This window comes from Narcine bancroftii, chromosome 2 (assembly GCF_036971445.1).
Source record: "Narcine bancroftii isolate sNarBan1 chromosome 2, sNarBan1.hap1, whole genome shotgun sequence".
Classification (NCBI taxonomy): Eukaryota; Metazoa; Chordata; class Chondrichthyes; order Torpediniformes; family Narcinidae; genus Narcine; species Narcine bancroftii.
This window is the reverse complement of record NC_091470.1, coordinates 116,008,765-116,026,280: the sequence shown is the minus strand read 5'-3', so window position 1 is coordinate 116,026,280 and position 17,516 is coordinate 116,008,765. Positions and strand designations below refer to the sequence as shown.

The 17,516-nt window shown below is 44.3% G+C and overlaps 1 protein-coding gene across 1 annotated transcript in view; it reads right to left on the bottom strand.

The window, feature by feature from the left end:
• Window positions 1-13,001, bottom strand: part of LOC138752925 (substance-P receptor-like) — a 45,079-nt gene extending 32,078 nt beyond the window's left edge. Inside the window, exon 1 of the mRNA XM_069915536.1 lies at window positions 12,610-13,001. Within this exon, the coding sequence (XP_069771637.1) occupies window positions 12,610-13,001 (392 nt within the window). The remainder of the gene's footprint in view (window positions 1-12,609) is intronic.
• Window positions 13,002-17,516: the final 4,515 nt, after the last annotated feature.

Genomic DNA, 17,516 nt, shown 5'->3' with positions numbered 1-17,516 from the left:
ATTGGATGCAGAAATTGAAATGTATTTGGTTAGTACTCAAGCAAGGTTGAAATTAACTTTATATATGATTTAATAAATTGACTTTTTTGTATGATCATCAGTTTATTTCTGTTACGAGCCCAAAGGACCCCAAAACCCAGCATCAATAGACATTCACAAAGACAAGCGGCTTTCAAAACAAAAGTTATTTTAAATCAACCAAACATGAAAATAGAATCAAACATTAACTTAACTCTGTACTTAACTAACCCAAATTAACCCCCTTCTAATTCTAAGCGCACGTGTATGCAATGTGTGTGTAAATTCAAGAAAAGTTCTTTGGTTCACAGTTCAGTCTCACTTCTTCTTCCATGTTCTCTGGTGCAGGCAATCACCATTCTGTGCACAGAATTTAACATGTATAAAGTTCACCAGGCTTGGTGCTTGAAAGGTAAATGTTTATCGCTCAGGAAGGTTCTTGTAGGGTTTGCAGAGTGAGATATTTGTTGCTCCAGGATTTCCACAACTGAGGTACCACCACGAGTCACCTCAGGGTCTCACTGATGAAACTTAACCATATAACCATTTATGAAGCGGAACAGGCCTGTAGGCCTTTCGAGTCTGCAACGGTTCACTAGAACAACTCCATTAGCTCAAACCTCCTGCTCAACGCCAATAACCCTCCAACGCCCTCACCTTCATGTACACATCCAACCTTCTCTTAAATGACAGAAGGGACCCTGACGCAACTACCTCATTAGGAAGTTCATTCCATTCTTCCTCCACTCGCTGAGTGAAAAAGCTACCTCTAATATTTCTCCTAAAGTGTTGCCCCTTTCCCCTTAACTCATGGCCTCTTGTTCCAACCTCCCCTGCCCTCAGGGGAAAGAGTTTGTTGATGTCTAGTCTATCTATTCCTTTCATAACTTGCCCCATCAGGGTCTTCTAGATGGTAACCTCTTTCTTCAAGCTACCACAGAGTTCCATTCCTTCCTCAATTTCAAGAAAAACCTCAGACAGATAGCACTTCCAGCCATCTACTGCTCTGGAACTTGCTTTCATCAGTTTCAGTTTTCCCTGGATTGCACTTTTCAGTTACTTATCAGTGTCCCACACACTGACTGACTGACTGAGCTGTTAACTCTCTCTCTCTTCCAACTGAAACTCCAAAGAGAGCATGTGAACTCATGTTTTGCAAACCCCCCACCTTCTGCAGCAAACAGGAGTTCTTCGTTCTGCTCCCATCTATGGTTATCTTCGGTCAACAATCCAGAATTGACCTTCCTGTGAGCACTTTGCAGAAATGGTACTGATAGACAGGATGACTCCATCAAGACCATGGTCAAGCATTTTATGATGTCAGTTACTTGTGAAAGATGCTTACATTCTCCAGAGATCCTGCAAATTGAATTCTCCAGCCTTTCAAATGAGATCTGTTTTAAAATGTGTGAATGTATATTTACTCTAAATCTTATAAATTCTCCCCAAATTTTAATATTGTTACACTTCCTCTAGTAGAGCAATCATGGCAACATGATGTTAAAACCCAATGGGGTTACATTAATCCTCATTTGGAACCTTTATACTTGCACTATCTTATCTCATGCCTGTGTATTCTCTTATTCTGGGAATGCTATGTCCACTGCAGCCAAAGCAGCAGATGTAACTTTGTGCTTTGTATGCCAGAGTGTTCTGCAGAGGACAAATTAACCTCATCTGCTGAGTCCAAGTTTCAAGGGAAGAAACGGGATACCAATGTTAAATAAGCAGCACAGTCGTGTAGAGTTGATGCTGTTGCTTCACAGCTCCAGGTACCTGGAGTTGATCCTGACCTTGGGTGCAGAGTGTGCACATTCTTCTTGTGACCATGAGTTTCTGTTGGATGCTCCAATATCAAAATGCTTTTTTTGTAAGACAATTCTCCTTAATATTAGAAAAACAGCAAAAGAATTAAAAGGGAGTGTTCTAAGAAAGTGAGTTATAAGGACAAAGGAAATAATGAGAGGATCTGATGGGATTGATCTGTAGGGAGTTGGCATTCCGATTTCAGATTTATTGTCAGAGTACATCATGACATCGCAAACAACCCTGACATTCTTTTTCCTGCATCAAGGCAGAATTGCCACTTAGTGGTAGAGCAAAACAACAGTACTACATGTAAACAAAGAAATGTAGACAATTATGTAAATCAGAGAGGAGAAAAAGGCAATAAAGTGCGAAGTCCTTAAATTAATCCCTGATTGATTTTGTTGTTGAGGCGGGTTGTTAATGGCGGGTTGCAGCTGTTCCTGAACCTGATGGTGCGAGTCTTGTAGCACCTATACCTCTTTCCTGATGGCAGCAGCGAGAAGAGAGTGTGTCTGGATCTTTGATGATTGCTGTTGCTCTCCGAAGGCAGCATTCCCTGTAGATGTTCTTGAAGGTGGGGAGGGTATTACCTGTGATTTCCTGGGCTATGTCCATTACTTTTTGCAAGGTTTATGCTTGGAAGTATTGGTGTCCTCATATCAGACCATGATGCAGCTGGTCAGCACATTTTCCACAACACAGCGGTAGAAATTTGCCAGGGTTTCCAATGTCATATCAAACTTCCACAAACTCCTGAGGAAGTACAAGCATTGACGTGCTTTCTTCACAATGACATTAGTGTGTTGGGTCCAGGAGAGTTCCTCCGAGACAGTGATTCCCAAGAACTTAAATTTGCTCACCCTCTCCATCTATGATCCCCCTTCCTGAAGTCAACAATCAGCTCCTTAGTCTTGGTGACACTGATTGGTGCACCGTTCAGCCAAATTTTCATTCTCCCTCCTGTATGCTGACTCATTGCCCCTTTTCATACAATCCACTACCGTGGTATTGTCAATGAATTTGTAGATGGTATTTCTGATGGATCTCATTGTCTTAAATAATGTAAATAAGTGTACTGGGAATTTGACCACAGGTCTAGATTTCTGAGTGTTCAGAAATTATTTACAAGTTGAACCTTTGACTGAGAGCGAGTGCATTGCAGTTCTATACTGATCACCCAGTCAGTTCAGATCACCATTTCCCCAGCTCATGGAAACTAGTGCTCTCCCAGACATTGCAATTTGCCCATGCGAAGTTTAAATCCAGTTGAGAAAGATTATATTCTTGAAAATGTGAATGAAATCTTCTTTATTCATTTTCAGAAAAATCTTCCCATTCAAAGTTTATTTTCTTTGTTCTGGGTATTTTTGGAGATTTTATTTTTTACGTTGTAAGAATATCACTCCCCAGAGGTGTTGGTAAGTCTTTCCCTCATTGCATATTTCCACCCTGAACTGTGGTCAGGCTGACGGTCTCCAAGGTCAATTGTAAAATACCCCATGCTTCTCTCGGCTTAGAACTAACATGACACCAAGCCCATCCATATAAACTGCATCATTATGTACAGTATTTGTTATATTCTTTCTTACAATGAACTGCAAACATGATATGCGCAATTTACTGGATTGTTTTGATGGCATTTGTTAGTTAATGAATAGCAGCTATTAAAAAAATTGATGAACATTAGTCCTTGTTCACTGATATAATTTTCTCCTTTGATTTATTTGCATTTACTCAGTTGGATATTTGATTGATATAATAGTTAGATGCTTCAGTCATTTGCAGACTTTGCATTGCAAATGAGCTGGTCAGACCCCATCTGGAATACACTGAGTTCTGTTGGTGGAAATGTTAGCCGCAGAGAGGCTTCACTCATTAACCAGAGTGATTCCACAGCTTATCTGGGCAGGCAACATGGTCATCATCGGTTTTCCACTCTGTTCTTATCAATGATCTGAGGAGTTTAATATTATTTAAAAACTGATTTTGACAGGAGAATCACAAATAGGGGCCAGTAAATTAGGTAAATGGAATAGGGTGGATTGCATCATTTGGTGGACATGAATCAGAATGGATACATCTGTACTTATGTTCCAATTAGTGCATCAGAGATGACAAAATACAGCTGCCCAGATGTGTTGGTAAGAATCTTTTGCTTTGAATTGATAGATATTTCCTGAAATTCCCCTTCAGGAAAGAGGAATAAAAGATGACAGTGTATTGCAGATAAATGTTTAGGAGATAATTGGTAAAAATTAGAGTAGGTTACATACTTACACACATTTTAAAACAGATCTTATTTGAAATACTGAAGAATTCATATTCAGTGGACTTTACAGAAACTATGGAGAACGCTGTGCTCGTTTCACAAGTAGGTGCTAACTGAAATGATGTCGTTAAAGCAACAAGGAGGAGACACTCTGGCTGTTAAAAAGCTCTTTGCAAGGGGTTTGACAGAGTGCACAGAAAAGTCACACCTGGATTTGGTTTACCTAAAGGCAACAGCTTGACCAAGAAGACTAACTCCTATTGTTTGCTGGAGAAGGTCAGGAGTTTAGTAAGTGAGAGAGTCACATGGGCTTTCTAGCAGTGTCAGTTGGAGTGAGAGAGAGAGAGATGAAACAAGCTCTCTCAGCTAGTGTGTGCGACACTGAAAGCAGCTGAACAGTGCAAGCCAGGAAGCTTGTTGGAACTGAAGAAAAGCTCCAGAGAGGCGGATGGCTGGAAGTGCTATCTGTCTGATGCTTCTCTTTGAATAAGTGGAACAGAAAGGAACTCTGTGATAGCCTGAAAGAAAGATGTTATCATCTGGAGAACCCTGATGGGGCAAGTTTCATCAGTGAGACATTGAGGTGACTAATGGTGGTACCTCAGTGGTGGAAATCCTGGAACAACAAATCTCTCTCTGCAAACCCTATGAGAACCTTCCTGAGCGGTAAACATTTACCTTTCGAGCACCAAAGCCTGGTGAACTTTATACATGTTAAATTCTGTGCACAGTGTAAGAATTGACTACAGAAGTGAGATTGAACTGTGAACCGAAGAACTTTTCTTAAATTTGCACACACATTACATACACGAGCGCTTAGAATTAGAAGGGGGTTGTTGGGTTTAGTTAAGTTCATAGAGATAAGTTAAAGTTTGATTCTGTTTTCATGTTTAAAGATAGTTTAAAAACAATTTTTGTTTAAGTAACTACTTGTCTTGGTGAATGTCTCTTGCTGCTGGGTTTTGGGGTCCTTTGGGATCGTAACAACAGATCTAACAAAACTGCGCTTAAACAATTAGCTGCAGTGTTGAAATTTTATTTTTCTCATTGCCATCACTAATGAACTTTTATTGAGTCTCATTAATTCTCACATTTTCCTTGAATTAAAGTCCGGGCAAGCGATAATCCTCAGAGCTGTTGTCAAGGCCTTATGGGTGGAGCTGAGGAACAGGAAGGACATGAGCACACTAATAGGGCTGTATTACAGACCACCCAAAAGTCCAAGTGATTTGGAGGACCAAATAGCAGACCAGTGTAAGAAACAGAAAGTTGTGATAGTAGGAGATTTTCACTTTCTGTACATAGACTGGGACTCTCACGTGGTAAAAGGACTAGATGGGTTTGAATTTGTCAAATGTGTACAGGAAATTTTTCTACATCAATATCTAGAGGTACCAACAAGAGATGATGCAATAATTGATAATCTTTTAGGGAACCAGGCAGGTCAGGGGGCAGAAGTATGTGTAGGTGAGCATTTTGGGTCCAGTGATCATAATATCATTAGTTTCAAGTTCATTATGGAGAAGGTTAGGTCTGGTCCTCGAGTTGAGGTTCTGAATTGAAAAAGGTCCAATTTTGAGGAAATGAGGAAGGATCTTGGAAGAGTCAATTGGAAAAAGTTATTTTCTGGCAAGGATGCGTCCAGTAGGTGGAAGGCCTTCAAGGATGAAATTTTGAGAGTGCAGAGATGGCATGTTCCTACCAGGAATAAGGGCAAAGTTAACAGACATAGGGAACCTAGGTTTTCAAGGGATATTGGAGAGTTGGTTAAGAAAATTAGGGGGCTATATATACAATATAGGCAGCAAGGAGCAAATGAGCTACTTGCAGAATATAGAAAATGTCAGAGAATGCTTAAGAAGGAACTTAGCAAAGCAAAAAGAAAACATGAAGGTGCTTTGGCAGATAATGCAAAGGAAAATCCAAAGGGTTTCTACAAATATATTAAAAGTAAAAGGATAGTAAGGGACAAATTGGACCCCAACAAAAATCAAGAGTGGTCAACTATGTGTGGAGCCTTGTGAAATGGGAGAGATCTTAATCTTTTTGCATTGGTATTTATGCAGGAAACTAACATAGTGCATTAGTATGGAAGGGAAACAAATAGAAAAGTATTGGAACATATGGACTTTAAGGAGAAGGAGGCACTTGCTGCCTTGCAAATATATCCAGTCCCATGGACTGGATATGATACTCCCCCACACCTTGAGGGAGAGTGCTGAATTTGCAGAGGCCCTGGCAGATATATTCAAAATGTCCTTAGTCACGGGGGAAATGCCGGAGGATTGGAGGGTGGCTCATGTTGTCCCGCTGTTTAAGAAGGGATCCAAGAGTAAACCAGGCAATTATAGGCCAATGAGCCTGATGTCAGTTGTGTGTAAATTATTTGAAGGATTTCTGAGAGATAGGATATATAGTTATTTGGACCGTCATCAGCTGATTAAGGACAGTCAGCCTGGATTTGTGTGCGGTAGGTCATGTTTAACAAATCTTATGGAGATTTTTGAGGAAGTTACCAAGAAGGTTGATGAGGGAAAGGCTGTGGATGTTGTCTATAAGGACTTTAGTGGGGGGTGTCACATGATGTAGAGGAGGAAGGAGACGGCCTCCCGAAGCTTCTGGGTAATTATAAAAGGAAAATAAAATAACTTACAGTAATTTAAACAGGAAGAAAAGGAGGAATATATGTTTATGGTGAAGATGTCAATAAATAATCAACAAATTTCGACAACTGTGATCTCCCAACGAGAAGTTCAGTTACAGTTACTTATAGGAAGAAGCCGGGAATTGAGGTTTGTTCTGCCTCCTGTGCAGACAACCCAACACCTGGGAGGAATGGTGGAACATCTTCGGTGTTGGAGCCAAGAGATGTTATGGAAGAAGAGTGGAAGAAGCAAGAAGCTCTCTCCAGTCTCTCAAGACTGATCAAAGTACAGAAGAAGAGGATGAACTGGTGAATGTTAAACCAGTGAGCTAAGTTAAAAAAGTTAAAGTACAAACTAAAGGAAAATATACTAATGAAGATTTAATGAAAGTACATGTTTTGGACCATTTCATCCAAGTCAATACAGTACTGGGTTTTAAGTATGGTATGCTTCTACAGATTGTTCTAACCTTATAAGGGCAGAAATGTTTGATCCACCAGTCCTATTAAGCCATGTCTGATTGCAAGTAACTGAATCTCTTTCTTGAATTTGGTCTACCTGCAACATCCTAATTATGAGCATCCTAATTAGCATATTGTACTTTTTTTCACACTAAATTGATTTGTTTCCACCCCTTGTGATTGAAATGTTATAGTCACGACACTTCTACTTTACTAATTTCTGAGTCAGCCCTGGCAAGTGGGTAACATTGCCAATACGCTTGTCAAAACTCTTGAGTCACTGATTGACCCTGAGAATAAATGATGGATATTTCCATTATCTCCCACTGTCAGGATTTTTTTCCTATAGATGCAGAATAAATTTTCCAAGTTTTATTATTGAGAACTTGTTCAAAATACCTTGGAAAAGAAAATAAATTTGGTAGTGGAAATTATCTCTGCACAATTGCAATGGATTCAGGATTGTGCAAGCTCAGTTTAAGGTCAATTGTTTGATGAATGAGCTTTGGAATAGATTTTCTGACTTTAGTCAACTCAGACAGGGAGCTGTAGTTTTTTTTTAAATAGAAGTGCATTTAGGTTTTGAATTGTAAAATGTCACTAAGGATAAAACAAACATAAACGAATTGCATTAGGCAAAAGAGGTTAAAAATGCAATGGGGAGAGTTCTAGAATTAGCGTTGTGTTCTATATATAGGCATGAAGACCACTGCTTACATGTTAATAAGTCAGTGGGATGGAAGCAGCAAGGTGTTGACTACGAATGACATTGTGCATGCTTGGGAGAATGACTGAGTGTTCCTGTATCCTGCCCAAGTACATTCATATCACCTGCATACATGGCACATTATGTGACAAGCTAGGCAGGTACGTTTTCTCTACTTGATGTTGAGAGCTCCAAAGGCTGAAACATGAGTTATTCCTATTGTATTCATGAGATGGTGTGGACTGTCAGCAACACCAGAAATGTACACCATAATCTGGAACCTCATTTCAATGAATTTCCTTCAGGTGAAGCCAAAAGATCAACCATGACCCAATCATGGTTCCGGAGGGCATGAGGAAGTAAGATGCCAATGTGGTGAATATCCAACATGGGACTATGTACACATTGAGCAGAACTAATAGACTGAACTAAATGATCTCCCAGTCAATAGATTGTATCAAAGCTCAATAGTTCTGTCAATACCCAGTCATAGACAGTGGAGGACAGTTAAGCAGCTAATAGAAGGAAGAAGTTTAAAAATAGTCCCCCATCTTCAGTGATGGATAAGTCCAGCATGTCACAAAGATGAAGCATTCTCAACCATGTTCAGGTAGAAGCACCTCAAAAATAAATTTCTGACAGGACTCTTTAATCTGTCAAAAGACTACAAGGATGACCACACTTTATGTGATTAAAAGCATACTGAAATGCTGAAGGAACTCATCTGAAGACTTTCATTTGATGCATGCAATGGATTTTTTTTTAATGTGTTGGGTCAGCCACCCTTTCAGGAGTGAGTGTCTCACTTACCCCATCACTATCATCTCCACTTGGGACAGACTTTTGCTTTTCCAGTCCTGGCCTTTGGAGAGTCCAGGGTTTTAATCTCTGCACAATTGCTAGCTCTGCATTCTGCTGCCAATATGTAATTTCTCTCTCCATTGATCCTCTTCTACTCTGCTCTGTGTGAAAACTCTGCAGCTTCATGGTCCCCAAATACAATAAAACCACCCACGTTTTTTTTTACCCTGCTGCAAACTGTCCTAAGCACATTATTTTGTAAATCTAGCATTAAAACAGAGGTATGAGAACAAGATCCTGAATAGGAACACACCATTCAGTCCCTCCTGGTTCTTGACATCGGAGCTGATTCCCTAACCTTACTATTAATATTAAATTTGAAACAAAAACTTTCGAAATTCAAGTGCCCCACGGTTTATCCTGAGCCTTTGACATTCTTTAGAGCAAATACACAAGATGTATTTGACAACTCAGGTTGGAATTGACAATTCCAGAACGTTTAATAAATTAACACTAATCACAAATACAACGTAATTTGTGGGAACAGAGGCTCCATTCAGGCAGTAAAATTGAACAGAAAAGACTCAGACGCTTTGATTGTAGTGCAATACACATACGTGCTGGAAAAACTCAGCAGGTCGCACAGCATCTACAGGAAGTAAAGGATAACCAACGTTCAGGACCTCATCCCTTTCTCAAGGTGTGAGCAAAAAGCAGACAGGCGCCTGATTTTTTTAAAAGGCAGATTGAGGAGGGAGAGAGGGGCAGGGGGATAGAACAAGCTAACATAGGTGGATAAAGGTGGGAGGGTAGAAGATGGCCAAAAAAGTGGAGGTGATGGGCAGAGGGGTAGCTCTCTGAGTGGAGAGGAAAGGGAAGGGGTGGGGAGCTGTAGGTATCAACTTCAAACGGATTTCTTGCCCTTTTAATGTTTTTTTTTATCGTGGAGGAATAAATATGAGTACGATTTCTCTTGGGTTTTGTGCACATAACGTCTTTGAATTTCAGTTCGGCGATTTTTATTTCAGTTTGAACAGCAATCGCCGCTGTTTTGTCTACCGCAGGGAAGGGAGTGAGAAGCATTTTGACAGAATGCGGGAGCTAAAGGGACCGGCCGGTCCCTGCCGGTTCATCAATGCGTTTTACACTGACTGCATTCGCTTCCCCCATCTTTCTACCAGTCTCGACGGCTTGAAATGGCAATGGAAATATTGAATAGTAATCACCTCAATGCCATAAAGACCGAGCAAAAAAAAAATCCAGTTAAGTCATCAGAACATGTTTGGAAACCTCGCTGAATTATTTTTTTCTGAGATCCCTTGGGTCGACCTATTTCATTTTCAGAACGTTGTAGGAATTCAATTTCGATCTGTACACTGAGAAGTAATACAACTGGTCATGCTGGAAATATTATTTTTTTTAAAAATTACACCCGAGCAAATCAACAGACCAGGAGGCTTGTGTGGGTAGAGTAACGATTGTTTCCAATCCAGCTTCTCTGTCAATTGATGGATCCTACCTGAGTGTTTCCAGCATTTTCTGTTTTCATATTATATTTCACCCTTCTGTGAATGTCAGGTGAAAGTGTTGCAAGACGAGTAACCGGAATTTTACCGCAGCGACCAGACTGGAGATGTACCCTGACCAGGACCGACATCTGAACACCTCCCACGTTATGATTCTCCCATCCCGCCTACTGACCCTCGTCCAGGGAGAAAAAAAACCCTCAGTCCCTCAGAACAAGAGGGGAAAGGGATTCTTGTTCAACGTCTTCTAGAATCTAACCCGCTAAGGTCGTGCAATCCACTAAACAAAAACGGAATAAATGTGCACCTTGCACTCGCTGTATAAATCTTACATTTAAAGCTTAAATCTCGCAACTATAGTCGGTGCACAACATTAAACAAAATCTTTCCTGACAAAATGAAAAATACTCCCCGGTCTAATTTGGTTCCTGGGTTGGGATGCGTTCTTGCAATTGCTTTCAGCCCCTCCCCTCTCATTAAACGTGTTTGCAAAGTGGTCAGAAATATAAAGCCTTGTTCATAAGGATGGGATGGGTGTCACTTCGGAATGTGGCTCTCGAAATAAAGCTCGACTTCTTCAGGCGGGGTTCCCCGTCTAAAACCGGCCAGCGTCAGATCAAAATTTCCAGCCACCTCTCTCGAAAAACTTGCTTGCCTTTTCCCAAAGCTGCACAGGCACGATTTCACCCGCCTGTTCCCAAATCTGTTAGAGGAATCTCAATTGAAAAAAGGCCTAACTTGATGTTGGACATCGGGCTCCTACGTGCCTCAGATTTTTAAATAACCTGATGCTGAGTTTGTCTGTGATGAAATAACGATTTGATACCCAAATCGCAAAGCGTGAATGATTGCTCTGGTGTGGAACGTTTGGGGGTGGGTTCTGGTGCATCTGAAATATTGGGAGAGGTTGCACCCAGCAGAAAGCGGGTTGGAGCGGGCGTTTAGCTCGGTTGCAAATCTTAATTTGCCCACCTCTATCTTGTTGGAGCGAAGCTGCGATCAGTCCGTTCATCCTCAAACTGAAACGGCAACTTGCAGCATCTCAGGAAGGACATTGGAAGCGAGCTCTGGCACAAGCTCCTGAACACGTTCTCCCTGTTCCATCAATTCTCTCTGACCCTGTGGGGAAACGTTGTTGGAACAGCGCAGGCGGCCGGGACTGCACTCTGCCAGCGACTGCGTTTGGAGATGGTGAGGGTGGGGTGGGAATGGACTGGATACTGTCCAAAGAGATTACGTGGACTTTCGGTATTGCGGTCGGCGAGCAGAAAAATGGACAGAGCAAGGTGCGAGGCGGGAAGCAATTGCCATCTACACGAAAGGTGCTTGGGAGCGGGTCGGGTTCGGCATCACGGCTGAAAGTTGAAGAGGTGGAATCGGAGAAAGTTGTGGCAACGAAGGAGGCCGTTCGGCCCTTCGTGTCCAGACCAATTCGCAAAAAAAAACCCAACCCATGAACAATAACCTAGGCATTGAAGGGAATGTGCCGGACTTCATCAGTGAACGGCGCTTCTGGCTGAGGGATCCGGAATCTTGGTGTATTGTTCCTCGCTTTCTAAAATTTACATTTACAGCACGTTAACAGGCCCTTCCGGCCCACTCGTCCATTCCGCCCAATTAACCTACAGCCCCCGGTACATTTTTGAACGGTGGGAGGAAACTGGAACCCCGGGAAAACCCACGCAGAATCGGGGAGAACTCCTTAAAGACAGCGCGGGGTTCGAACTCGGTTTTCTGGCCCCGTAACAGCGTTAGGCGAACCATTTGATAACCGTGCCCCGCATTTGAGTTTCCCACCCTCGCCGCTCGGGGAAATGTTTATACAAGCTTTACATTGACGTCGTCCGCCTTTGCAGATGTAAAACAAACGAAAAAGAAACGCTGCGGATGTCGGAATCTTGCGCGAACAAAGTATCTGGATGGACTTGGAGTGAAGTGGTCGGTCCAACCCCTGCTTGGACCCTGACGCCTCGTTCCCCACTTATGACCCCGTGGGGAAACGTTGTTGGAACAGCGCAGGCGGCCGGGTGACTTGAACTTTTCCTTTGCACCCTCCCAGTGTGCTTTGTACCACGACCTCCTCTATTTCGGACCACTTCCATTCTACGCCTAGGCTAATATTCTGCTTTCTTAAGCACTGCGCCGCTAGCTACAGGGACAGGTGGACGATCCTCTCCCCCACCTACCCAATCCCTTCCCAAATATGAACTCAGCCGGTCTCGCAGCGTCAGGAGGAGGTAAAGATATATTATCGACGTTTCGAGCCTGAGCCCTTCTTACTCCCTTCCCATTCTACATTCCCTTCCCAAATGAATTGCCCCGCGCTTCTCCGGGCAGGAATAAATCCCGTCTAGAAGCTCGTGAGGAAGTTCACCTGTCCAAGGCGACAGCGGTCATGGAGTAGATGCTGGCGAACATGGCAGTGATAGGGAAAAAGTTCTGGAAACGGCAGTAGGCAGAGCCGAAGTACCAGTCATTATGAATGCTGTAGATGAAGTTGACGACCGTGTTGAAGGCAGCCATGGAGAGCTCGGCGAATGCCAAGTTGACCAGTAAGTAGTTGGTGACCGTCCGCATCCTCTTGTGCGCCAGGATAATCCACATGACCACAAGGTTGCCGCCCACGGCGACCACCACGATGATGGAGTACGCAAAAGCCCAGAGGGCGATGAGCCATTTGGGCTGCAGGAACTTTGTGTCCAGGAGCACGGTGTCGTTCCCCGGGCTGGAACCAGTCCAAGACCCGTTGACGGTGCTCAGGTTCATGACGGGAGCGACGACAACTCGCCTCTCCCTGACTCTTGAGTTTCAGTCCCCAACCTGATGCTCAGCCCCTCTGGGAGAAATCTGCGTTCCTCCGGGGGAATTAGTGTTTCTCGCTGAAAGTTTACCGATCCACTGGCTTCTGCCGTTTGCGCCTTGCACAGCACTTTCCTCCACAGGTGTTCGCTCCTCCTGACTGACGGGCCCACACTGGGAAATAGGAGGCGGCTGAGGGTGTATTTAAAAACAATGCCTTTGCAGGGCAGACGTCAGTGTTCGAGGGGAGGGGAACAAGGCCACGAGGACCTCCCCCATTCGCGCCGCTCCCTCCCTCCCTCCCTCCAACATCTCCGCTTTTCCCAGATCCACATACCTGTAGTTCGGTATTCTGGTCCCCTCCCTCTCCAAATTATCGTCAAGAAGGAAGACGTTTAACTCACAACGAGAGAATAAAAAGGTTGTGGTCAAAAAAAGATTTGATTTTAATTACGTTTTACAAAGTTTACCTCTTTATAAAGCGCCGCTGATTTGCGCGTTGTATGAATTGCCACAAATATTTGGTGCCAGACTGCATTAGAATGTAATTCTGCCCAGTCGACCGTTTTCTCTCTCAGTTCTGCGCTGCTGGATAATGCGTTTTAATTTTCACACGTCAGTGGCCGTATTTCCTGTACTGTTTGCTGTTTCTGAGTGGTGTCTTCCCCGGAGCTGCTTTAAGGCTTCTTCGGGTGCATTCCCCACCAAGAATACGCCTGTAGAAGCGATTCAGACCTGTGGAATGGTCGTTCAGGTGGCAGCGCTGATAGCATAGCGCTGGCCGTCTGAAAGGGACAGCTGCACAGGAGGCGACTCGCAGCGCACTCCGGCTCCTGTCCCTTCGGGCTGTCAGGGTTGGGGCGGCGGGCGCGAGCAGAGCAGTGGGATCAGTGTGGGGACCGACGTGGGGCTATGGGGAGAGAGCAGAGCAGTGGGATCAGTGTGAGGACCGACGTGGGGCTATGGGGAGAGAGCAGAGCAGTGGGATCAGTGTGGGGACCGACGTGGGGCTATGGGGAGAGAGCAGAGCAGTGGGATCAGTGTGGGGACCGACAAAGGGCTATGGGGAGAAAGTGGGATCAGTGTGGAGATCGACACAGGGCTGTGGGGAGAGCATGAGGTAGTGGGATCAGTGTGGGGACCAACATGGGGCTATGGGGAGACAGTGGGGCAGTGGGATCAGTGTGGGGACCAACATGGGGCTATGGGGAGTGGGATCAGTGTGGGGACCAACATGGGGCTATGGGGAGTGGGATCAGAGTGGGGACCAACATGGGGCTATGGGGAGAGAGTGGGGCAGTGGGATCAGGGTGGGAATCAACATGGGGCTGTGGGGAGAGAGCGGGGAAATGGGATCAATATGGGGACAGCCTACAGCCTGCACCGGCCGCCCCAACGCTGACAGCCCACGTTGGCTGCCCCTGCCATGACATCCCGCGCCAAGGGGGCGGAGGAAGGGGGCTGTCAGGTGCTCGCCAGCTGACTCTCATCCCCTCAGCAGCTGCTTTCAGGCAGCTGCATTCAGGTGCCGGGGAGGGGAGGGAACCTCAGTGCTCCGGCAATGATCCCTCTTGGAGGAGGGTTGGAAAGTGCGCCTCAGAGGCGCCTCCTGCTCTCTCAGGTGGGTAATAAGGGATGGGCTGATGACAATCAACCAGCGACCCAACTCCCTGCTCCTGACAGTCTCCATCACTGCGCCTGACAGCCCCCTCCCCGCTGCCCCTGTCCCCCGCCGCGGGACGTCAGGGCAAGGGCAACCAGCTCGGGACGTCAGGGCTGGGGCAGCCGGTGCGGGACTTGAATTGCCTTCTTTTCTTTATGAAGGTAGCTGTAGCAGCTTAAAAATTGTAGTATTTTAATCAGAGAAAAGGACAAAGAAAATGCTTGACATTGTTGCACACTGGAACTATTAACTTTGAGTGTATCTGAGGAGAGAATACAATAGATGATCGAGCCTAAAATGTTTCACTGATTGATATTTGCTGAGCTCAGAGCAAGATCTTTGGACGTGTTGCTTGGTTTTAGTGGGTCTATTGGAAATGGTACACCTTTCTCACCAGAAGCTGGCTGATGGTGATTAACAATGAGGAGATAAGTGACCTTGCCTTTGCCAATTCTAGACTGGGGCTAACTTCCAGCCAACAATGTGGTTTGGAGAAACTATCTTCTGTTTATTGACAATCCAGGTAATTGATCCACACTGGCGGACCAGTTCCTCAGTGATTGAGGAACCCACACAGTCTGCGGGTGGCTTATGACCTGGAGTCCCGCACGAGCTGTGGGCTGCTGGAGATTGGCTCATGGGAAGCAGGTATCGGAGTCGAGATTTGAGAGGGTGCTGAGGGCAAGAAGGGCCTTGGGCACTGAAGGCTTCCTGATCATATTGGAGGGTTGGATCTGGAGCTCAGGTTGCCAATGGAGTGAACTGGAACTTCTGTGGCTGTAGAGGCTGTGATAGTACTGCAGGGGAATCCTCAGACACTCAATGTTTCTGAAGGGTCTTTCTTTGGCTTCTCTTTCTCTCTTACTGTAAGGAGCACTGGTCAACACTAATGGTGACTCATTGTCTGCCTGACCAGAGGCAGAAGAAAATTTCATGTAATATTACCTGTACTATTACATGACAATAAATGAATCTAGAATCTAATTTACTGTTGGATATCCCAGAATGACAGATTGAAAGGGCTTCTCCGTGGATGCCAATAATCAGATACCCTCATCGCAACTTCTGACTTGTTATGACCTTTTATTCATAAATTGTGGACACCCAAATCTGAATTCGGGAACAGTTTGGAAAGTAAGAGAGAAATGTGTATGAACAGGTGTAGTTCCATTTCAGAATGGTGTTTAACCTGGAGCAGAACCTATGTATGCTGCTGTTACTTTGTGCATGTTTCCATTGTCTTTCTTCAAGTTGGAGATGACCTGATTAGTAGTTGTAGTCAAATAATTCCTTGACGAAGGGCTCGGGTTATATATCTTTATCTCCTATGGATGGTGGTGGGGGGGGGGGGGGGGGTGCTGAGTTCCTCTAGCATTTCTTTGCGTTTACCTGGTGAGTGGCAGCTGTGCATTTCTAGATGGTATACAGCCCACGAGTGAAGCAAGGACTGAACGTTTATGGTTGCAGATGGTTTGCAAACTAAACTAGATGATGCAGCTTCATCCAAGCAAGTCCAAATTACCATGCACTTCAGCTGTGTTTTTCAAATGGTGGAAAATGACTCCATTGCAGCTGTGTGCCTAATCCATGATGCAATCTTACAGCCACTGTGTTTTATTTTGGAAAGTTTCCAACCAGCAATGACCATCAGATGTTGCTGGTGAGGAAGGCACTTTTGAAAGGTGTCCATCAACTGCCTTGTGCATTTTAGGTAGCAGAGTGGATCTCATGATATATAAATCACCCTCTTGTGTGCAGGCTGTAAATGGAGGAGCCAGTGCTGAACTGGAAATTTCCTTTTCATGATCTACTGATGCTTTGCAATTCCAGTGCGTGCAATTTAGATTCTCAAGTTTATTGTCATCTGATTGTACAAGTGCAACGCGACAAAAGAGCGTTCTCCGGTCCTCGGTGCAGAACATGCAGAATTGACTGGTGGAGGAGGCAAATCAGGATGGAAAAGTTAGCTTCACCCACCATATATTATCTAAAGGGGAACTTAATACTATCTGAGAAGGGTGATTTGGATGCCTGGAGCTCTGGTCCACCACTGGACCAGACAGAAGGCCATGCAGTTATAGGGGTTGGCAGGAGGTGGTGGCAGAATCCATGGATCTTCTCTCTCTGAAGGGACTCTCTTTTGCTTCACTTTCTCATCTTGATAGTGGCACAGGAAACTGGACAAAGGCCTCTTTGTGTGTCTTTACAGGGCAAGCACGGGGAAAAAAAATATGTGCATGACAAGAAAGGAATGGTGAGGTATGTGGAGCTGATGAAATCTCTGTTAAAGTCCAAGAAAGGGGTAGAGAGTGGGGGTCATATCATCACTCCATGCTATCTTGTGTTTCTCACAAATGCCTTAATTGTGACAATCTCCACAGAAGGAGATTCTCAGCTGTGGAAATTTGGGATTTGAACCCACAACCTCCTGTGAGGCAAGGATGAAACCAGCTCAATGTTTAATTTTGAATAGGTTTTATCTCCAGTTTTTTTTATTAAAGTCAAGGTTTATGAAGTAAACAAGTTCCAAAAAACTTAATTGGGTGGCCACCTCACTGATCACCAATACTCTATATATGAGACTAAGCATGAGCTTCCTGTTGCTAACAATTGCAACTCCCCAACCATTCGCACAGTGACAGATCTGTCCTTGGCCTCATCCATTGCAAGGTTGAGGCTAAACATAAACTTGAGGAACAACAAAACAAACAAGCTTTAAAACCTATTGAGATTTATAATTTTAGGCAACCTACTCCCCCAGCCCCTGCCCCCCCCTGCCCCACCCCCCATCAATAACTGGTTCCATGTCTTATTTACCA